This window comes from Mchenga conophoros, linkage group LG3, assembly GCF_057382185.1.
Source record: "Mchenga conophoros isolate Kocher_MC1m ecotype Shallow Benthic linkage group LG3, M_conophoros_male_GT1.1, whole genome shotgun sequence".
In the NCBI taxonomy this organism is placed as follows: domain Eukaryota; kingdom Metazoa; phylum Chordata; class Actinopteri; order Cichliformes; family Cichlidae; genus Mchenga; species Mchenga conophoros.
Window position 1 is genome coordinate 55,733,837 of NC_140528.1, and position 24,005 is coordinate 55,757,841.

At 39.3% G+C, this 24,005-nt stretch overlaps 1 protein-coding gene across 5 annotated transcripts in view; it reads right to left on the reverse strand.

Annotated features, from left to right (window-relative positions):
- dysf (dysferlin, limb girdle muscular dystrophy 2B (autosomal recessive)) overlaps positions 1 to 24,005 on the reverse strand; it is a 103,158-nt gene that overhangs the window by 25,639 nt on the left and 53,514 nt on the right. For 3 of the 5 annotated variants that reach the window (XM_085263571.1, XM_085263570.1, XM_085263574.1), the window contains 2 exons: positions 19,241 to 19,300; positions 10,446 to 10,544 (listed from right to left, as the gene is read on the reverse strand). In XM_085263571.1, coding sequence (XP_085119697.1) covers positions 10,446 to 10,544; positions 19,241 to 19,300 — 159 coding nt within the window. The remainder of the gene's footprint in view (positions 1 to 10,445; positions 10,545 to 19,240; positions 19,301 to 24,005) is intronic. The other 2 variants (XM_085263572.1, XM_085263573.1) reach the window with 1 other exon arrangement.

Consider the following 24,005-nt stretch of genomic DNA (forward strand, 5'->3'; position numbering starts at 1 on the left):
ACAGGTCTATTTTAATAGCTGACTCACACATTACAAAGTAATAGATACGTTTGGGGCAAAAAAAAAAAAAAAGAGAGAAAGAGGAAAAGCAGAATAAGGAGGTAGGAGAAAAAAAAGAAAAAGAAAAGACATTTAAGAGAGTGTAAAAGAGGGGCAGAGATGGATGAAAGTCCACAGCGCAACAAGATGTGGAGATGACAGAACGAAAGACATATTTTAAATTACAGAAGACTCAGAAAGGAATAAAAGGAAGAGATGCTTGGGGTATGGAAGGAGGACACATCATATGCTTACTATTTAGAGTAGTGAACATGAAAACATCAGAGCCAATGAAAATTGGTGAGCAGACAAAGAGAAAGAAGAAGAGGGGCTGTGAATGTAAACGCAGAGAATGAGAAAGAAAATGCTTTTTGGATCTGTCGCAATCAACATGTTTAAAATTTCAAATAATGAATTCAGAGTATGTAAAAGTAATCCCTGTGAGCCAAAAGCTCAGCCTTCAGACTGAGGTTTTCCAAGTCTTGGATCTGCATGATGTCATAGAGAGGGGATATCCCCAAGGCCTCAATTATACTCTGTTGCAGACAAGGACACAGGCAGCTGGAGGCACCACGGCTGAGTAATCATTCCTGTTATACTTCACTGAAGTCCACTGCCTCGGATGCATGCAGATGCATGCAACGCAAAGTGTCCACAGAGGAGACCACCTGATGTTCAAGCCTTTTATGAGGGACAGCCAATCACAATAAAGTTGGTCAAAATAGGGAGAAGCCAAACATGGATGAATTGAGGTCCAGTAAAAGATACACAAGGCTTATTTTAAGCTGTGAATCATGCAAAGCTAAAGAGCTCATCAATATATAAGAATAACAGTGGTGTTTACATCTAATTCATGTTCAGTTTTTAAGACATTATCAAGTTTATCAAGTTTTTTTTCAAATTAGATACACATGTGTGAGAATTCAATGGGTCCAAAGCATGACTAGATTAATTTGTTTTCATTAGTGATGATTTTCTACTTCACTAACTCAGTCAAATTCATTGACTTTCTTCAGCTTATCAAGTTCTGGAAAGTCACAATCTAGTATGTGAAAGAGGCAGCCAACTGAAATCTCATATTTGTCACCAGCTACAGGTTGTGACACCAGTCACTTTTGTGTTTGAAATTTCGCATCTGTAACAATTATGATGAAAAAGTAGGATAGACTGAAATGAGCTCCAGTCACACAGGCACAGAGACTGATCTGTGACCATCTGGCAACCATCTGTGAGGGAAAAACACATATTCCCCAACCAGTTGCGAGTGGCTGTTGGATGTTAATGGGATTTGCTGGTGAAATGCTTGCTAAAGTCTCCACTTACGCAGTCCAACAAACCAGCCAGTGACCCTGTGATAACAACCTGTTGCTGGGGGAACATGTGCACTCCCAAATCTCATTATTGGAAGATTGTTGTTAAACAAAAGGCTGTTGTTTCTTTCTTGCAAATGTTTTTTTCAAGTTATGCAGAAACTAAGACAGTGGTCTTGCAAGCACTTTTTCAAAATGAATTGAAAGAGGGAGGAGAAAGGTTGTGAAAGCAATGAGATGCTTTCCATTTACTTTGTTATTAAACTGGGAAGGGGAGGAAAGAGGATTGTTCGGAAATGAGGAGAAACAAGGGGGTTGTGTTGGATGAAATGAAGGGTGTACGGTTAATGCTGTGAAAGGAGAGAGGTGAAAGAGTTGGAAAAGCAGGAATGGGGGCAGGAACTGTGGAAACATACCGACGACGGGGGTGATGTAAATGAATGAAAGGTCTGGAAACAGCGATTCATTTCAGTACTTCAACACCAAACCCAAAAGGGCAAGGCAGAGCATGGAGAAAAAGGCTCTGGCAAAGCATATACAGTTAATAATGTATAGGATACACACAGGTACTAAACAGATACCTTGCTGATTAAACCACGATATGATTAAATCATATCACTTATAGAAAATGTACTTAGAAATTACGTTTTTGATATAAAGTTTAGCTAAATTAACCTTACATGAAAAAAAAGACAGAAAATAGCAAACCTTTCTCGATCAAAACGTTAAAGGTCACCTTCTCAAATTCACCAGTTAACAGTTTGCATTTTATTTTTCTTTCTTTTAAAAAAGCTCAAAATAACACTTTGAACTTGTACTGACATCTACCATGAAGCAGAGACTCAAAAAAGCCATTGGTTCTGACTAAGAAATAGCTGGCTTGTTCTCAACAGAGCAAGACAAGTTTGGAAATGCACCCAATACCAATGGAGATGGAAGGCGGTGGGAAAGGAGACGCCAAGAGACAGGCGAAGTCATAACAAGGGTGGTAACAGCGGTGTCTTTGTGACAGAAGCAAAACTAACCAGTTCTGCTGTCTGTTGCAGGGCAGAAGCAAAGATGTGAAATGAGTGGTCAGAGTGTGGAAGCAGTGGAGTAAGCCCAAGGTTTGAGAGAACATCACTGTGTGGATTGAAAAGGACAGTACAAAGAAGGTAAAATGGAAAAATTAGGAGATGAGGTAAAGGCTGATGTAAGACAGCAAGAAAGTAAAAAAAAAAAAAAAAAAAATGCAGCGCACCCACTAGAAACCACAGTGGCAATCACAGCTCTTGTTCCTGAATGTCACCAGTCAAAACTGTTTTATGACTTGGTTTACCAAATTGTTTAAATCATGAATGTTTTTTTTTTTAATTGCTATAAATCACTTTAGTGCTAGCTAACTTTTAGAGTGTTACAAGCTATGCACTAGCATTAGCATTATACTCTTTCTTCTAGCCTGTATTAACTTTAAGGTCATTGTACACAATGAGATAAACCATGTATCATGTGCCCTGCATAAAAATCAGATGTGACAAACATGAACTTAGTGAAATACCACATAAAAAACTTCAACTGACTCTTGCTCATGTTTGGATGCTTGATTAGGACTTGGTGTCACATTTAAATGCAATGATAACCCTTTAGGCTACGTCCACACTAGCCTGGATAGATTTGAAAACAGCGTTTTCATCCGAAAACGCTTCGCGTCCACACTAGCGTTTTCAGTCGTTTTCACAGAGTTGTGTGTCCACATTGAAATGGACGAAAACGCTTACGTTCCAGTACTGTGCATGCTTGAAATGCAAGAAGATTCGACCTGCCTCATTTCTGTCTGCCGCTTATTTCTGTCTGCCGCTTATTTACTCTTTGAAACGTCGCGGCAAAATGTCGAGGAAAGGCACAGAGTTTTTTTAAATGGACTAACAATGATGTGGAGTTGTTGCTGCGAGTAACACAAAAGTATAAAGTAGAAAAACAAAACAACTGCTGTATAATGCCCTCCGCTATCTTAGTTTAATTGGTCACATGACTGCATCATATGACTAACATGCATCATCGTTTTACAAAGTCTGCGTTTTCACTGTCCACACTGCGACGCGAAAGCACCATTTTCAAATGTATCCGTTTTCGAGAGCGTTTTGTAAACGCTGCGTTTTCCATGAGCGAAAATGCCGTCTCAGTGTGGACGAGAGGCCAAGACGGAGAGAAAACGATGCGTTTTTAAACAAAAACGCATTAGTGTGCACGTAGCCTTAGTGTCATTTGTTTGCATGTTTCAAACCAGAGCATTAACACGGTCTTGACTGTGCCATACCTCCTGCCTTTTTAAGTTTAAGTTCAAAGATGTCTGCGTTGCTGAAACTGGAGCTAATAAATCTTACTAAACGGTAGGAAACACAAAATACATGTAACTCCACACAGATTATTACAGCCTATATGGAGAAATATTAGCTTTGATATTAGCATTGCTAGCAAAGCATAGCATTATCTTTGTGCTAATCATTGCGTGTTGACAGAGCATATTGCTATCATGTCTGTCTAACACAGCCTTTGTCTTCATCATGTTTAAACCATGTATTTAGCCCGATAATGTAAAGTAAGTTTTATGTGAACTTTTTGGTGCTTTCAAACTTATTTTATTCAAACACTGTTGCAGCTGAAGCATCATAGTGGCAAAACCCAAGGCTTTGTCTGACAGCAAACCCATGCATTTAGCTGTACTTCAAACTTATCATCAAAATGAAGCTGATTTAAATGATTTTGAATGTCACATGGTAATTGGTGACAGACAGGCTGGTCTGAGTATTTCAGAAACTGCCGATACTAGGATGACCAAATGGAGAGTGGTCAGGAAAAAGAGAAAATATGCAGTGAGCGGCACTTCTAGGGGTAAAAATGCCTCACTGATACCAGAGGTCAGAGGAGAACAGCTGGACTGCTTTGAGCTGTAACACAATAACCAGGGTGTTTTCTATTTTCCAAATGAAGATTTGCAAAATAGTATCTCTTAATTCACAAGAAGATTGGCTACAGTAGCAGAAGACCATACCGAGTGTCACTTATGTCAGCCAAGAACAGGAAACGCAAGCTACAATTCACACAAGCTTCTATTGTCAAAACTGGACACTAGAAGACTGGAAGGACATTGTCTGGTCTGAGGAGTCTCGTACAATATGATGATAAAAACATATGTTTAAAAAAAAAAAAAAAAAAAAAGGTCTTTCTTAATTTTGACTTTTTTCTATAGTGATAGCGGGGAACTGGCCACACTGAAGTTCAATTCAATTCCGTGTTATTTATATAGTACCAAATCACGACAACAGTTGGCTCAAGACGCTTCATATTGTAAGGTAAAGACCCTACAATAATACATGCAGTGAACATTTTCATTCATTCTGATGAAGAAAATCTTTGTGGTATTTACTTATTCTCTAGTGGATTGCATTATTCTTCCAGACAATTAATTTTATTCTCCCATTTATGCCAGTTTATTTATTTTTTTAGCAAAGTCTCTATTTTCACTTGTTCTCAAATATTTAGCCCTTTTCGAATGTCATTTTCTTGTCCACCTTCATATGAGTGGCACACCAGTGTGCTAAATTGGTGATGTAACCGAAAAAGTTTTTGCAGCAGCGGGAGGAGATGGAAACAGAACCAGAAAGGTGACAAAATGAGGGGAGCACAAAGCCAAGGCTGAGAAGAAAAGTAAACAAATTTTCCTCAGGTCAGAGCAAGGGCTGGAAACTGTGTCTGCTGACAGTTGCTACCCAAAGACAGTGAAAGGTCAGAGGAAATCAGAAAAAGAGGTTGAAAAAGGTTGGAAACAGCAGCTAATTTCTCTGTGACAGTAGCAGATCTGAGTTAAGGACTTGTCAAAGACATAAAGGAAACAGAGTGGGAGAAAAGTGGAGAGGGGCGGGGGGGAGTAAATCAAAAGGAGGTGTTGGCACCGAGCTGGTCGGTGAAAGGGTGAAAGTGAGGCAACGTGACGATGGAATCAGTGGCTCACTGGTCATTTCACTAGTTTCCATCCAACTGTCAACTGAATTTTGAGCAAAGTTTTGAAATGTCGCAAAAACTCAGAGGTGACTTAGATGTGTTTCCATCGGCCAGGGTGAAACCATTTAATAGGCTCCTGACTGAAAAAAATACAACCACTAGAAAAATGGAAAGAGTCTTTCAAGGGTCAATGACTATTGGGCAAGATGTAATTGTTCTCTACTGTGCCATTTAGTTTGAGCTCTACTTTAATGGTTTCATATAAAGAAAGAGGCAAAGAAATATTATTTGACATTACAGCACATATAGCATGGCTTTTATGGAAAATCTCTGGATGTTAAAACCTATTTTTGAACGTTTTTTTCATTAGATTCATGACTAACTGTGTTGCTATGTGATTTAATAATATTAATAAATACACTTAAAGCCTATCAATTACTAATATTTTACTTTTAAGCCCTTGATTTTGACTTTGTACAACATGTATGTCAGGGTACATGCAGACAACCTGTTGTTATTGCTGTGATGATGTGAAAGGGCTTTCAAGGCAGAGGTTAGAGCTCTAATTAAAGAGTAATAAAAAAGGCAACATTCTGACATGATTAGTCATTTGTTTGGGAATCAGACAAGAGACTGACGTGTGCTTTGAATCCCGGTGGAAGGAAAGGTCGCCGTTTGGGCCAAGAGAAACGGGATAAGGGTTGAACAGAGCGTGGGCGATCAAGGGTTGCTCCTGGGATGGCGGCAGACTCTTAAAGGACCAGACTATAGACAAACATTGACGACGGCTCATCTCGGAGTCGCCAACATCAGAGCACAGCCTTTTCCCTGAATCTCTCCCACTGTGGTGTTCCCAAAGCAAATTCAATATGGATGAGTCATGGATGAAGAAGTTAGGGAAACGGACAGAATGTCACGATGCCGAGACTTGTGATGATGGAGCATGAGAAGAGAGGGGGAGGAGGGGAATGACAGACTGACAGAGTGAACTGGCATTAGGGCAGATAAATGATTTAAATGGTGAGGTTTAGAGCAATGAACGGGTTTTAAGAAAAAGGAACAAAGGCTAAAGGCGTCTCCATCTTTTTCATGTTTTCTTATTACTTTCTCAGTTTTTTATTCTTTCTGCTACTGTTACCTTTACCCTATTATACTCTCAGAAATAAGGGTATGGTAAAATTCAATTTCTGTCCATACAAGTCCAAGGTGCATGAATTACACATCAATTAATTGTTGGGACTCCAAGCATAGCTGGACTGGCCATCGGGCATACCGGGCATTTGCCCGGTGGGCCGCTGGCGATTTTTTGTTTTTATGGGCCAATGGATTTTTTATTTATTTATTTTTTTTATTTTTTTAGGAAGGGTATATATAATGAAAGGTGTTGGATTGGCCAATTGGTCATGATCGACTCTGGGCTGGACCAATTACAGCCGAGGAGGCCGGATGCACCCTCCCCCTTGTTTAGCAATCACGTGATTTTCGCGCATTGCATGCTGGGAACTCGTGGCAAAACAATCCAAGTACCGCATCAAACGCAAGCATTTGCAGCACCGCAAAACGTTCATTCTCCGGTTCCAATACCTTCTTGTTTTTTTCTTTGCCGCACAAAAAAGGAATGTACAAAACAAAAGGAGAACCATGCCGGTCCGTACAAAGACAGACTCGACGAAAAGTCAAAGAAAAATACGAGGAAAAAATCAAAGGAGTGAAAGGGTCAGACCCTTACGAGCACACAGAGGGACAAAAGACGTTAGCGTGCTGCCCAACTTTCACCACGCTCAGATTTATAATCATACGGTTCTTGGAGTGAGTGCCCACACTCATGAAGTTTAGTAACTTCAGGTCACTGCAACAAGCCCAGGTACAGTTTACCGACGGATGGGTACAGGACCTTGAAATGCACCGTGTAGAACGAAAGACCATCGTACGAACAAAGGTAAGTTTACCAGTCTCACAAATCGTCGTCATAAATACACATTCATTAACCGTTTATTAATATAACCTTTGAGCTCAACGGTAATTAATTAGCAGTGGAAATAATTTCTGGTAGCATTACAGAAATGTAGCAGTGACAATAATATTGTATGCTGTAATCGTACTGGACAATTAGTGATACAAAAAACCTGTTTTATCCTGTGAATAAAAGTATATGTTTTCGTCAATGTACCATGGTAATAACAGAAGCGAAACGCAATATTGTGTCAGGACAATTCACTATTTATGCACAATAAACACAATAAATAAAGGAGCATAGCGCGACAATTTCTGTTCAGCGCCAGACTTGCTTGTAACCTATATCACCAATTATGTTAAGAAAAATGACGCATTAACTACAACAGAAGACTGACCTTTGTGGGAATGCTTGGAGCAGACTAACATGTGTGCTGGAGTGTTCTGAGACATTATATTTGGTATATCCAGACCATCCGTCGGCTCTTACTTCGGAAACATGGCTTAAAAAATTTCTCTTCAACGACGTAATCCGATAAAAAAAAAAAAAAAAAAAAAACGATCTCTTTACCCGTCGGCTTCCCGTGGCTGTCATGCGACCGGCTATTGCAGTTAATAATACAACAGCTTCTTGACATTTTTTGGGTTTCTTTTTATCGCTGTGTAACTGAGTTCAATTGAAAGCCTGCGTGCGCTAGTACCGCTTGCCACAACTTCCCAGAATCCTTTGCGGTTTTACCCCTGAATGATGTCACATTTTCAATCTTTATCCTGGTGGGCCGGTCTCTAGTCAAAATGCCCGGGCCGATTTTTTGTCCCAGTCCAGCCTTGACTCCAAGCTAACTAACTATGAGCACATTTCCGAAAGCCAGTGTCCCCAGATAGAAATGGTGTAGTCTTTCACTTTTACATCTCAAGATGCAATATTTTATTGCTGTTTATTTTGGGTAAATTAAAAGCATATACGCATACACTGAAAAAAGGACACGGGCCATCTCTTGGATTTATGTAAGCATCTTAGGTGTATTTAACGGAATTGGAATTTAACGGAATGTTTTATTGTTTCTAAAAATATCTAATAAGGCAATCTAATACATTTGTTGCTTTGTAAGATGAAAGGTCCACTTTGTACATTTACATTAAGTTTCGCAGTTTATGTCTGCAAGACACAAACTGCAAAGTAAATACCAAGGGTCTACAGTATAATGGTGGTTCATTAAGGGGTACTTTCCCAGTCCCAAAAAAACTGTTCCCCTAGAAATAAAACAAAAGAAAAAAAGTGTCTGTTTATTTAGTGACAGTGTACATGCACATTGATGGAGATGTTAAATAAGCATTTTGGAAGATAGTGTCAGATTACCACTGAATAAAACTGTCTCCCCCCCCCCCCCCCCCCACAATGCACGTCAGGGTTATTTTTATGACAAAAGCGTCAACAGAAGAAATACAAAACCCCAAAACAATGTACAACCCTTTTCCAATTATTATGTGACTTACAATACTAATGAAAAAGAATAAAAATACAATAAATACTATGTAAATTAAATAGGTAAACTCTTGTAATTGAACATGATCTTTATTTTTGGTCTGAAACTACACAAATCATAAAAATAATAGCTGCAAACCTTTCAGCTCAAAGCTGACAATTACCTTTTAGCGTCTATTAATCTTTTATTTATGAAGGCCAGGAAACCACACCATATACAATAAGTAAACTTTGTGGAATGTGAGTTAACATATGCCTTAACAGGGAAAAATGGGGAATGTGTGCATAAATTTCATATTATTATAGAAATACAAAGATATCACAAGAACTTACATATTTCCTCAAATAGTAATAGTATGTAGTGCAGTTTTACAAGATGCACATGTCGCATAAAATTATTTACTCATGAAAGCAGCCCCAAAGAGCGCAAAGACAATTAAACAATGAAACAATTACATTTTTTAATTTGTCATGTTCCTTGGGTTCTTTTTTCCTTTGACTGTTTTTGGCTATTTTGTATTCGACTTTTGATTATCTCCTGTTATTTACTTATTTATTGTTTTACGTTTTAACTTTGAAGGATAGTTTTCTTTGATAGTTTGCATTAAAGGCTTGCCTATTGCTTAATATTCAGTCTGCAGTGTCCTGCATTTGGATCATCTCTCTTACTGTATTCCATAGTCCTTCATAGATGATAAATGGCCTGCACTTTACATTAACCCTTTACATTAACCTACCACCTGAGCCACAGCTGCCCAAAAGCTACAGGAGTGTTGTTGCACTGATGCATTGACAAAGCAGAGGTTAGAAAAAAGTTTAAACTCTGTGACAGCAGGTGTATACAAAAATTATTCAGGTAAGTGCACTTATAATTGTACTAATTTAGCAGTATCCATAACATGATTTGCTTAGTGCTCTGGTGTGATGAGGCAAAGACACTGAACATGCTGGCACACTGAGTCATAAGTGAAACCATAACCTTGTGCAAAGGTTTTATCAGATTTGGCAGAGTTCTGCTGACCAATGGCTCAACGAATTCATTTACATACATCTGCTTCAAAATAACTTCAGATATGCCTTGTAGGAATAAAGAAGACACTTCTCTCACCATCAGCCTCCCCATTTAAACTAAATTTAGTACTAAACCAATGCTATCTTACAAGCTGTTACATTATTGGTGTTGGTTCATGCTTCAGACAGCTGGAACTTTGAAGTTTTACATTTTGTCAAATGTGAGTCAGAATAATCGAATGTTATTTCAGATTTATTAACTGATTAAGCAGCCGTCCACAACTGTCCCATTTTCTCTTGGGAAAACGAATTGTCCACCCCTGGATGCTAAGAGGTTAATAAAGGGTTAGGTGGTTAATTTTCTCATGGATCAAATGGAAAAAGTAGGGCTGCTGCAAAGGGCTGGACCAGTAAAAGATGGATACAATTAATGCTTTGAATTAACTTACCACTTGAGCCACAGCTGCCTAAAGAATATAGCCAATTGCATGTTCGAATATATGAATTCCCACATCATACTAGACAAACTTAATAAGAATCTTGTATCTAGTTGTAACATATGTATTATTTGCAAGCTTCATTTGAAAGATTTAAACATTTAGTTAAGGAAAAAACAAAAAAACAACAACATTTGTTTCCTACAAGCACTTAACACACATCCTTACCTTGAGAGTGTCAAAGCCTTCCTCCAGATAAGTCGCACACTTGTTTTTCTCTCCAGTTGATGCGTAGAACTTACTCCACCAGTCCATAATCTCTTCTCCCTGTTGGTCACACAATCAGATGTCAGAGTTTGGAAGATTGAATAGGAGGTGCTGAATATAAATAAGGCTGTGTTGTTTGGTAAAACCCAAATGATACTTTTGAATCATTCAGGTTTGCTCTGCATGCAGTCTTATGGCTTGCGTAATATTATTTAAAAAAATATTTGTGTTGGTTAGACTTCATGTTTGCGTTACTTTCTTGCTGCTTCATTTACCTGACGAGTCAAACTAAAAATAAATAAATAAATACTTGAAAGGTCATTTCCAATTCCACCAAATTGTCTGTGGCTACTGAAAGTGATTTTTGTGTCGTTTATGGGCTGTGTTTGTTTGATATCTGAACTTCTTCTGAAGAACCTTTGACCTTTCAAACCTGTTCAAAGTCCTGCAGTGAGTAGAGCACTGCAGCGCTTTTCATGATTTTTCCAATGATCACATGGCAACATCGAGTTAGCCAAGTTACGTCAACACAAGTAAAAATTGTCTCTGGTGACTCCATGGCATTAAGGTCATGGTATATGGGCGTTCTGAGGCAATGGAAACGGGCAACACTGGGATGGGAACTGGCACAAGGTGGACGAAAATCAACATGGACATAAGAAGAACCGAGTTATGCCAAAAGAGTCCAAAAATGTATATTTATTCATGAAGAAATTAATTATTCTGCTACCTTGCTCCAAGCTGTTTTTCACCACGTCTCTCTATAACCTAGTAATATTCTTCAGGAACAAAAAATACTTGGTGCTTTCATTGTCTTTTTTGGGTGTTTTATGCTGATCAGACGAGGCCAGATGTAGTGAAAATGTGAAAATGTTAACTACCTTCCCGAAAACACAAACTCACTGAGGCTGGACTGAAGTTATCTACCGAGAGATTGGCTGGTGTAGTTCATGTGATTAAGGGAGTATGAAAGAGGTCAGACTAAGTGGAATCCAAGTTTGTAATTTGTGCGCAACCCTAAATTTAACATACCCCTGCTTAAATTTAATACCATTTAAAGTTCTGACAAAAAAACCCATAATCTAAAAAAGGTTTTTTAGTGTTAGAAGCAAAATGTCTCTTAATTTGTTTTCTCCAAACGCATTACTTCTCAGTCTCTGGAAAACATTGATTGCTTTGATTTTATTGTTTCCTAAGTATTTCTTTCTTTTTTGGAGCCAATCTCCACCTGAAACTGGGACTGTTGTGTAGGGCTGCACCAATAACACAGAGGTCAAATGAATATTAAGCAAAACTGAGTTCAGTTTATTGGTGTGGTCCTCCACAACAGTCCTTGGCTCTTACGAGGTGAGAAACTGGGATGGTTGTGAAGAACCGCAACAGTAAGCTTATAAAGAAATAAAATTAATACGGAGTAATATTGAGCTCATCCTATTGATGCGGCCGCCACAATAGTCCCACTTTATAAAGATAGAAAGTTAATACTAAGCAGAATGGAGTTGTTGAACTAAATTAAGCTGATCTCACCTTTGCTTAATATAAATTTTTAAGCTTATTGGTGTGGCCCTCCACAACAGTCCCAGTTTCTCATGTAGCCTGCTGGGAAAATTAATTTTCCACCCTGAGTTAACAGATGGGGCAAATGCATGCAAGTGCAAAAGTTACCAGAATGAGATGCATTTACACATATTGCACTGCCAACATAATTTCACACCAGATGGGTGTCAGATACTGGAGCTCCATCATGATGCACAAGGGTTTTGGGTGCAGTTGGGCATATAGTTTCCCTTTTAAAAGGTCCACATTAAATGTTTTTTAAGTGCAATAAATCACTGGTGTAATAAATCACAGTGTTGCATTTCGTGCTTTGTTTCACCTAATTTTAATTTCTGCTGTTAGTTTGGCTTACAAAAGCTACTCGGTTGGGTTTGGGAAAAGATTGTGTTTTGGTTTGACAAAATTAACCCTGCAGCTAAAAAAAAAAAAAAAAAAAAAAAAAAAAAGCCTACCAATTTAAATGTGACACCAAAGGCCCTTACAATCATCAATAACCCGTTGCATCATGGCACAGATGCCAAAAGAACAGCAGCATCTGATGCTGGGGGATTATAATGCACTGGTAGTGCATAATGTGTGAAAGATTTCAGTGGTTTTGGCAAAACCACACCATCTCACACGCTTGGAATGGCATTTTTTATAAGTCGGTGCGCTCCAAAACTTACCCACTGTAACATCTAGTGTCAGCGTTAACAACAAAAGACAGGTCAGAGAGAAATTTAATTTCACCGTAGACTGCACGATCACTCAGTGCAGACGCACAAATGCTGACAGAATTGTAACCACGCATTAAAGTAGAGGGATTAAACACATTTTAAGGAGCTTTTCAACACATTTCTTAATACGTTATTCTCATAGCACATTAGGGGTTTCAATCCAAAATGAAACATACACCATATAAAAAAAAAAAAAAAGTAGAAGAAGAAATAAATCCCGCTATTACAAAATGACTGCTGGCATTAAATCAAAGGCTGTTAAAGCCTTACTATTACAGCTATGAGTCATCCTGCGCTCACAATGTCGTTCTGTTTTGGAGGGTAAAATATATATCTTTGTTTTTGAAATCTTGACTGATGGCCTTTTGAGGTTTGGATTCATTTTGATTTATACGATGTGATTTTTGGGGAAATATGTGACATCTCGGAAAGAAACCCTGTTTCATGTGTTTTATCAAGACTTCCATTTTCTCAAGCGTGAAGCTGCCTCATCCATCAAATTTACTAAAAGTCTGCTCACATTGGCAACGCCGACCGCAGAGCTACTTAAAAGCTCATTTTTGATTATTTTCTCACAGAAGCGAAAAGTCTGTCCATCTCACTGTGTGTGTGTGCGTGTGTGTGTGTGTGATGGCAAGCTGCTGGCTGCTCACAACAAGGAAACACCGACCACAAAAATTGAGAATACAGTGGGGACAGATCAACCTACAGTGTGTATCTTCACACACATACAAAAACACACATTTCATCCCCGCCCTGCAACCTTCAACCCTCTGAGGAACACTCCAGAAACACAGTTGTGACGCATGCGCCACTTTTTCCTGTGTGTGTGTGTGTGTGTGTGTGTGTGTGTGTGTGTGTGTGTGTGTGTGTGTGTGTGTGTAAGTAAGTAAAGGCATAAATGTTGAACAAAAGTGCTCTTATGGCACTGGGTTTGTGTGGAATCCCCTTTCTCCTACTTCCCACAAACTCTGAGACAGAAACACACACACGCACACAGGAGAAGTAGGGGGACTATGGAATTCCTAATTTTTCCAAAGTGGCAGCATGGCATGGAAAAGGTCAGCACGTGGCGTTTAACTAGGACATGACACACACACACACACATGCACAGTGCCCTGTGTCTGAGGCGTGAAGTGTCTGCTGTGTGTTTATGTGCCCTCTGTGTGCTGCTGGTGCCAAGCATTGATGACCAGGGCGCCAGAAAGTGAGTGTGTGTGTGTCCACGACTCCTGATTCAGACAGATTAAGGCCGCCGGTGGAGTGTTCCAAACTCTGTACTAAGTATACACTCTGGAGATCGAACACACACACACACACACAGACACACAGAGCCTGTAGTGGTCTGGTCAGGGTGTCGGTGTGGTTTGCAGCCTATCATTATGCCCTGTGGGGAAAGCCAGCCTAACCAAACCAGACTGGCACTGCCAAGAACTCTATGAGCAGAGCGAGTGCATTTACATAAGAGTTCATAAGAGCACCGAGCTGCTTCATAAAAGCTTTTTTGTGGGGAAACCCCATCCACAACAGAGTCAGAGGTCACAGGTGGGGCTGGAAGAGGCTTCCTTTAAAGTTCACACACATAAAGAGCCAAATCTGACAGAGCGTTTAGGAGCTTTTTGTTGCCTTGTAATGTCAAAAACATACACATTTATCATGAGGGAGCTGCTCTCTAACAAGAAAAGAAAAGTGTTTTTAGATGAATTATAATCTGTGATAAGTTCCAGCATGCCAAAGTTCCAACAGCATGAATTGTGACCTTACATAATCGACGACATCAGGAGCCTCCCAAAAAGCTGCAATTTACCCGGTGAATCATCTGTGGAGGTTACTCTGTGGAACCGTAGACTGTGAATAAAAGATGGACTTTGCCACCATGACATCATTGCTTGGTTTGCCTAAATGTTAGCATTTTGGCCACTACCACCACCTGCTACTTTTAGAGCCAGAAGTGAGCATATTTGGACACAAGGGTGGAGGTCTAAAAGGATCTGCTAACACTAACAAGCTCGGTTGGCAAGCACTTATTACACCAAATACATGCTAATTATTCCTGAGAAACACAAAAGTAACTAAACCTTTACTTATCAAAACTGTAATGCACATTTCCTAGACTAACTGTACAGCTAGTACATCTTTTGTCAGATAACTGCATTAAAAAAAGAAGTTTGTGCTTCAGTTTTGATCTGTAAAACATGTTGTGCGTTCCTACTTTGTAGTAATTATTTGTGTGTGGCTGTGTGCGTTTGATGAACCAGCACAGTCCATGAAAGCAGTTTGTTTGGAGTAGCTGATAACTTAGCGGTCCAGATGATGACCTGGATGACTGAGAACTTTCACACTAATTAAGCTTAGTTTTCAGCTATAGATGCTGCTTGGTTGGATATGTTGGCTCACTTTGGTGGTGTGCAGCATACCCGGGAAACCGTGCAGTGTCCTCTAATTTTATGCCAAAAACGTACTGTATGGTCCATTTCAACCAATCCGGCAACGTTGACTTCAAAGCACCCGAATCAAAAACTTTTCCTACTCAAAGATCAGTTGTCTACTGGAGAATTTTCTGAAGCAGCAAGCCATTCTGCCAAAAACTCAAATTTTCTTTGACCTCATTCCATACCTCTAAAATAAACTGGTCAGTGTGAAGAAAGTGGAAAAACTACGTTGGCTTCTTAGGCACAACTGTTTGCATGTATTTGTCATTTGCTCCACTGCGGTTTCAAGGCAGAACAGCAAACCTCAAGTAAAAATCTGTGGCATTTGCACATAAATGAATGTCTTCTTTGCTATCATTGATTGATATTACACAGGGCTGACTCAATCTACAGCATGTCCAGTTTCTGAAAGCTTTTTTCATATGCTGTTCTAAACTCATACCGCCGACTAGCCCATTTATCTGAAAAGCCAATCTGCTATGCAGAAAACAATTTGTTCTCACATTCTCCCCAATTTAAAAGAACCTCAGAAGCCTCAAAAAGCGACACAGGTTTTGAAAATAACAAACTTTCTTGCATTTGCTACTGACTGTTTGAGCAAGCTGTGGCTGCTAGTAAACAGTCCATGCTATATGTAACACCAAAGACAATTGGGAATCATATATGGAGGACTAGCAAACATTAACTGACAGAATAGGAAGTCATGGACACTGATTTAGCCCACTGGGTTGAGAAGGTAACCCATATAGGCCCGGGTTCGAATCTGCCCTGAGGCCAGTAACTGTGCGTCTTACCCCTCATCCTGGCTTTCCTGGTATCTCTCCACTGTCCTGTTAAATAAAGGTTAACAAGTATAAAAAAAAAGAACAGATAGCCTTAACCCTGATGCCCTAACTACCTAAATGTTGACTGTTGGCCTCAGATGCCAAGTCGGATAGGCTCTCTATAATGTGGGAAGCATCTGTGTCTGCATCTTTAGCTGCTAAATGGTCCGCTATGGTCACCAGCTACAGTAAACAATGTCCTTCTACTGTCAGCGAGATGTTGAGTGAATCAGGCTTTTCACAGGAGCTTTTTGAAAGTCTGTCTGATATCTGAAAGTTCAAACACTAACTTGCGACTAATGATAGACTTAAAAGTACACCAGTGCCATCTTTAAAAGCACAGACACATCTGGATGATGGTCTGGGCAACAAATATGTGCAGCGCTCAGATTCTGGAGTTGAACAGCAGCTTACATCAGCCTGTGGCTGAAATTAGCAGAACAAGAAAAACAATAATGATTTACTAAGCTATTTTGACATCTTGTTTCTGGTTACAGTGTCATTATAGGGCCATAAATGTGTGTTTCACAAACCCCCAAAAATGCCACAAAGTCGCCTGGCACAAAGCCATGTCAGTTAGTTTCTCTGGATCCAAAGCAGCCAGGAAGGATTTATGGAAGTTGAGGTAAACTGCAACATTTTCAGAGCAGGATTTTTAACCAAAACTGACTGCTTTTTGGAGAAGAAGTGGAATAATTCTAATAAGAATTAATGGCAGAGGTACAACGATAGAAAAAGCAGACACAAAAACCAGATTATAGTGACCTGACAGATTTTTGAAATCCAGTTTCCTTATGGAAATGAGAAAACACAGAGGTTGGTTTGAACCACGATATATACTGTCATCGTGCACGCATTCTGCCGATGAGACGTGACATATAATGTTCATTTTCCATCTGAGCGACGTTAGATCTCAGATATCACGAAAGGGGGGCTGGAGCCTCCGAGCTTTGAGGAGCCATGACGCTCCTGACAGCCGATCTTCTTAAACTTTTCCAACTCTGAAACTAAATCTGACTGATCTGCTTTGGAAGCGGCTCTGCTGAGCGCACACTCTGCTGCAGTAATCTGGTAATCATCAGACATACGCGCATGACCTGTTCTTTTGGTTGCGACCCAGAGATTAAGGATGCCAGGATTTACGGCACATGAGAGAGCATGCTTTCTTTCTCTGGTGCCGTGAGATATTAGCCGCCTCTTTTTGCTCCTTTAGTTGAAACTTTTCTGATTCTTTTCATTCTCTCTGCTTCTCTTTTAGTCACTTTCTCCCTCTCTCATTCATCCATCCCTCCTCTGTCTTTTAGTAAGAGCTCACAGAGAGTTGTGGTATAGAGGATCTATAAGCAGCTCTGTTGACTTTGGCCATGGCCAGACAGAAAACTGAGCTTTTAATTTGACTGCTTTAAATATCTGACCCTTAATAAAACAAATATCTTTGTTTGGAGAGGAAGAAATCCCCCCCCCCAAATTCGAGCAAGAAAGGAAAGAGCACTACTGGATGTGTATGTTTGTGTGCTCAGGCTGGTCCGGGTCATGCTTAGTCTTCAAACTGACCTGGCTTAGATAAATAAAATAGAAGAATGTAACAAGCAGCGGAGCCCCCCCCACCCCAAGTTCAAATGTGGGATTAGATTTCCTGTGTAACCGCACAGCTCGGTGTGTCGCTCTGTAAAATCTGGCTTTCTCAAGTAGGATGCATTTTTTTGACACAAGACCAGCAAAGCAGCAAGTCTCCCGTTTCATCCTGGCAGCAGGAAAAAAGCCCCACTTTTATCTCATTCCAGATCGGCCCTCATCTGTCTGCACTCAGTGTTATTCAACAGTGTCTTACTTTAAATAAACTTCATCGATAGATAGCAAAACTAAAACTGTGCTACTGTCTACACACTGTGACCTGGCATCACCTGAAACATTGTTTATTAGTTTTAGATTTTGACTGCCTTTTTACTAATTAATGTGTGTTTTTTGTTTTTTTTTTTACTTAGAGATGGAAAAAAATTCCCACAGACTGTTTTGGACCCCATCCATTTATAGGGTCTTTTCAGCCCTGTTTTTGGGGTATAATAGGCAGGTAGGTGCTTCTAAGTAGTGCTGAAAAACAGCTGGTTGGAAGTGAGGGCTCACATTCACACCTATTGCCAGATAAGAACCACTGGGCCACAGGCATAAGGACTTGTCAGCAATCCCCTGGCAACTAGTCTCTGACTGGTTGGTGAGTGCTTGCTGGCTGTTACTGAGCCTGTGTGAGTAGGAACCTAACCTGGAGTACCCAGAGAAATATGCAGGCAATGGAGGAACATGCAAACTCCACATGAAAAGGCCTCATTATTGCAGGCACATGCTACTATAAGTTGTTGGTGCAGTAATAAGTAATGAATGTCACTGCAAAAAACAAAAAAAAAACCCTCAGGTTTTGAATCCGAGGTGTCAGACATAAAGAGAAACCTTTTTCCAGACATATTTTCACTGACCTGAAAGAGCAGCATTTCACATTAGATGTTTGTTTTTTTTACCCAAATTCCAGCATTGTATTTTGAGAGCATATTAAACATCTTTTCAACAAGTTTTTGATGAGTGGCAAAGACCTTCTTCAAGAAAAGATAAAACACTTTGCTGTTTTTTGCAGTGGAAAACAGCCAAATGATGATATCCATTAGAGAAACAAATGAATAAAATAGAGTTACATACAGTAACTTGAATTTAAATGTAAACTTTGGGAGTTTTTTTTTTTTGAAAGCCATTTTCATTTTATAGCAGCTTTTTCCTTGTGGACTCCTAACAACATCCACTGTATGAATTTTATCAACAGTTGCAACCTCGCTAACATCTTGAGTTGTAACAGACTTGTCTCATGGTGCATGTGGTGCACAAATGAGCCAAATGATAAGAAGGGAGACCGAACATTTGGCTCAATGCTGTGTTCAATATAAGAGCGACATCAGTTTCCACTACTATCCTCTGCCTGGCGACCACTGCAAAAATTTCCTGGCTCTGGTGTAGACCTTTTTAAAAAATCTAGACAGTCAGTTGCCAATATGAGCAGATTTGCAGTAAGTATCCACTTTTCTTTAGTATGTGAAAAAAAAGACAATTAAGTGGGAGGCTGGGAGGCATGATGTATGGATGGATGATGAAAAAAAACAAGTGCAATGAAAAGTAAATGCAAAGCATGACTGACATTCTTGTTCAATGAATGAAATGAATGACAAGATGAGTTTGTTACCTACATGAAGGCTGGAACTAGAGGTTGAAAGGTTAATGATAGCAGAACTGGTTCCATCCGCAAGCTACAACACATATATACACACACAGAAACACACACTTTCAGGTTAGTTTGTTAGAGTTAGCTTCAATATTTGCAACACATCTCAATGATGAATCATAAAAGACAATTTGAAAGTGTTAATCACTCAAAAAGAAGGAACATGATATTAGAAATATACATGAAAATTACAACATTAGACACTGTTAGACATTATCTACTAACATTTGAAGGGACATCAGCGACTCAAACACAGAAACATCACTGTCACCACTATGGAAGAAATGCAGATACCCAGGTCTAAGTCATCACTGTAGATGACCACAGCCCTAACCCCAACTCTAACCCAAGGCAATCAGAATATGCCTTTTTTTCTCCATGATATTGGTAAAATACAGAAGCAATAAATCTGTTTTATCTTCCACCAAAATACACATTAGAGAAGGATTGGGGTTAGGGTTAGTAACGGCCTTATACTTCAGAGAATTTACTCTGATGGACTGTGACAGAACCTAGATTAGGAGGACAAAGAGCCAGATTTACTAAACATGAGTGATTTACAACAGCTGAGCTGTTTTTATTTCATCGCACAGTTAGTTAATTTCAAAATCAAACATAAAAAACACACCTTTTTTTCTGTATTAAATATCATACCATGCATCATATCATGCATAATTAGCAGTAAATTATGTGTCGCAGATGCTAGTAAATCAGTTTGAGAGTCTTTATAAAAACAAACAGTATTTTTGCTTTTACACCACTGTATAATTGTACAGTGCTATATAAACACAACTCACATGAATTTAAAGGCCAGTTTGCATTCGCACCACTCATTAGTAAATCTGGCCTCAAGTGTTTAGACAAAGTTAGAGATCAGCTGAGAACAGAGAAGGATAGAACAAAGATAGGATGGGAAAATCTGAATGCAGTTATTGTATTTTTGTGCCGTCATCACCTTGCAGTGGTAGACTTTATATTAAAAAAATGTATGGACATAACTTGTAGATATTTGTAACAATAGAACCTTCAGAAAAAACTCCTAATGACTTTATGACCTCTTACATTAGTCTGAACTCTTACTATAATTTAATTTACTTTATAGTCCAATAATAGTTATAAATCAGGATGAAAGCATCGTTTATGTTAGGTTGGGCCAAGCTTGTTATTTACATGTCAGTACTCAATAAGCATGCAGTGACCTTGTTTTCACAGTCAGATCCCCACATCCTGACAGTTCCTCGACAGTCCTTGGAGCACCTCTGCCAGGTCTAAGGGGTAAATACTGATGCCTTTATAACCAAAAGCCTGAGTAGCAAAACGGGTGGAAAGTAGGTTTGTGCTCACGGAAGATGATGCAGGTAACCGACGATGGTCAGAATGACTGCCAAAAGTTAACAAATCGTGTTAAATAGTGATATTTGGCTTGTTTCCCAACTGATTATTGTAAGATTCCTATTAAAGAGAATCTATCTCACTACTCTGTGCGATCTCTTGTAAAAAGGATGCTTGTGCACGTGCAGATCCAACTTTTTGTTTAACCAGGTTTTATGTTTGTCATTTTACTGCTGAGCTTTTGACTGCGGAGTACAGGGAAGAGCAGCGTAGAGAGAGAGACTGAAAAACTTAGATGAACTATAGGCCGAAAGAGAAAAAGATTTTACTAAATATGGAAATGGAAAATGAAGACTATGTCTGTCTCTCTTTGTGTCTCCAGGATTACTGCTGCTGGTGAAACGGTATGTATTATGGAAGTGGATAGTGTCCCAGACTTTGGAGAAAATCGTCCAGCCCTAGTAATAGTAGTAAACCCTAGTGAATTTTCAAACATGTGTAATGATTTCAAATTGGAAAACAGAGTATCAGTATTTGTTTGGTTGGAGCAATCTGAACTAATAGCAATAATTCACGGAAAAAAAAAATGCAGCTCTTAAATGCTAAACTTCTTTAAAAATCAGAACAAAGTTAAGTGGTTTTCAACCCATGTTTAACCAAGGTTACATGCAACCTGATCTCAGTGAATAATGTGAAGTGACCACAGCCTCCTCAAAATGCATTATGTGGTGATGGCACACAAGGCACCAGGAAAACAATGCCAATGGAAAGTCAATAAGGAGTTTGGTTGTGGTGGGTGGACAAATTCCCTGGCAATGATGTTGCCGCAAAAGCTGACGACTCATCCAGAGGTGGGTGTGATGGTAGCTTGAATTACACAAAATTCTCACATAAGGGAGTGGAGTCATTATGAATTGCTGTGGACATCACTGTCCACTAAACTGTGGACAGCGATGTCCTTGTAGTACTATAAATAAATTAGTTATCTATAGTTCCAATATTCAAGTATCCAATTGGACACTTGATTCGATTTGACTACAACTGGTTGCCACACGTCTCTGCTGACTTTGACTTTCATGAAGAAACCTCAGCGTTTAATCATTTTATTTTGCACAAGCTGTGAACTGATCACCATCCCACTTTTATTCTTTAAAAGTTTGCAATCTTCAAGTTAAGAAGAAACAGATGAAGCTCCACAAAGATTGATTATCAAAGACCAATTTAATTAAACAAGTTAGCTGTGCGCCAAGTTTGGGTTTTTTGCATTTTTTTTTTAAAGTGCAACGAAGAATTTCAGCAGTACAAAGAATCCGCTGAAACAAAGCTGCTTGTTGCTGATCAAATGTCGCACTTTGCTCCATTAATTTACAACTTCTAACTCATCGCCCGGTCTGAATCTGCAAATTGGGTTGACAAGAGTGCAGATTTTCTTTTTTCTTTTTAAGCTGTCACTGCAAATTTATCATCCAGTTGCGTGACTGTTATTGTACCCACACAAAGCTGTTCTGATGATGAACTGCACATTTTAATTGGATAAGGGTGTTAATGTCAGGGAGTGTACACTGATTTCAACACCCGCAGACGCACTAATTAACCTCGCTTATTTAGCTCATGTTGTACATATTTTTTTGAACTCCCATGTCACTAAACATTTACCGCTGCCCTCCCCCGTCAAACACAACAAGGCAATTGAGGTTTTGCATCAGTGCAAGAGAATGGAAAAATGGTCAGTGTCGTAAGAATGAGGTAACAGCAATATATTAGAGACAGTCCCATGATGTCTCCTTATGTTAAATAGTGCACGTATTTGTGTGTATGTGTTTTCCTTATGATGTAAATGCATAAACACGTCTCCATAATGTTGATCATTCAGTTTTAACATGAAGTTTTGGTAGGTTTAGTCAAGGGTTTAATTATCATTTAGATAAATTAAAGTCAATGTAATGTTCTCTAAGTGACAGAAACACAAATGTGTGTGTGTGTGTGTGTGTGTGTGTGTGTGTGTGTGTGTGTGTGTGTGTGCGCGCAGCTTTTGTGGCGCCTGTGGGTTAAGGGATACCAAGGAGGGCCGCACAGAGAAATTAAAAAAGGGAAAAATTCCAGCAGGCATTTCAAGATGATGAAAGGATCAGTGAGGGGATGATTGGCTGATGAACCACAACAATGAAGCGAGAGAGAGGAAACGGAGGAGGATAACATGAGGATTCCCCCTAATGAGCTGCCACATTAAAACAGCTGCCAGCTTGATCGATAGAGAAGGGAAGAAGGAATGAGAAAATGAATTAAAAGGGTAAAGAGGGGAAGGCAAAAGACGGATGGAGAGAGAGAGTGTGAGAAAAACTGGGTTGACTGGAGAGGGAAAATAAAAAACAGAGGTGAAGCAAGCTTGAAAAACAGAAAGATGGAGAACAATAAAATGGAGAGATGAAAGGATTACTGAATAGATGAAAACTGCGCAAAAGAAAGTATGGCTAAAGTGAAGATAACAAGAATGGCGATAAATAGAGATAGTAAAGTAGGAAGGAATTTAGAAGGGAAAGGGCAGAGGGATGTAAGGAATGGAAGGATACATAATGAGTGAAAATAAGGACAGAAGAAGAGATGGAGCAAAGGAGGTTTTACTGGGAAAAGGGAATAGAGTTAAGTAAATTTTATGTAACAAGGAAAAGAAGCAAGGAAGGAAGGCAGAAGAAAAACATAATTTGGTAAAAGCTAAAAAGAGCCAGGAAACTGAGCAGAAAAGAAGGAACAACAACTGATAAATAAAAGGAAGAAGTTAGTTAGACGGCAACAAAAAACAGATTTAGAGAGTGCATCTAAAACAAGGTAAAAGGCCACTGAGACATCAGCTACTACCTTGTGGGCCAATGGTCATTATGCTAAAAGGCAGCAGCAGCACAAACGCAATTAAGTTATCAAGTTCAGTGAGTGTTATTAGTCAGCTGTGTTGGCACATCTACCAGTCAAACTGGCGGTGTTCCTAACTTTAAGCCCCAGTTTGGCACAAGTTTTATCTGTCGGACAGATGGCCCCACATTCGAGTCTAGAATACTTTGGTATATAGATAAGTTCATGGTCGACACAGTCAATACATGGTGCCCAGGTCCTGTGCCTACAAAACAAGCCACAATGCTCAGGCCTCCACTGCTGTGCCTGAAATTTAGTTTTCTTGAAATGTGGTGCCGTGGATTATGGACACCACTTTTGCCATGTCTTTACACAATGTTCCAAGAAGCAAATTGGCAAAGCAAGGCCATATGCCAATAGTTGTTTTTTGTTTGTTTGTTTTTTAGAGGGAAGAGGCTTTGTCTTGGCAACCCTTGCAAATCAACCAATTGCATTTGAGAAGCAGCATCTGTCTGTAATTTGTCCTTTTAAATCCTATGGAAGCAGTAAGG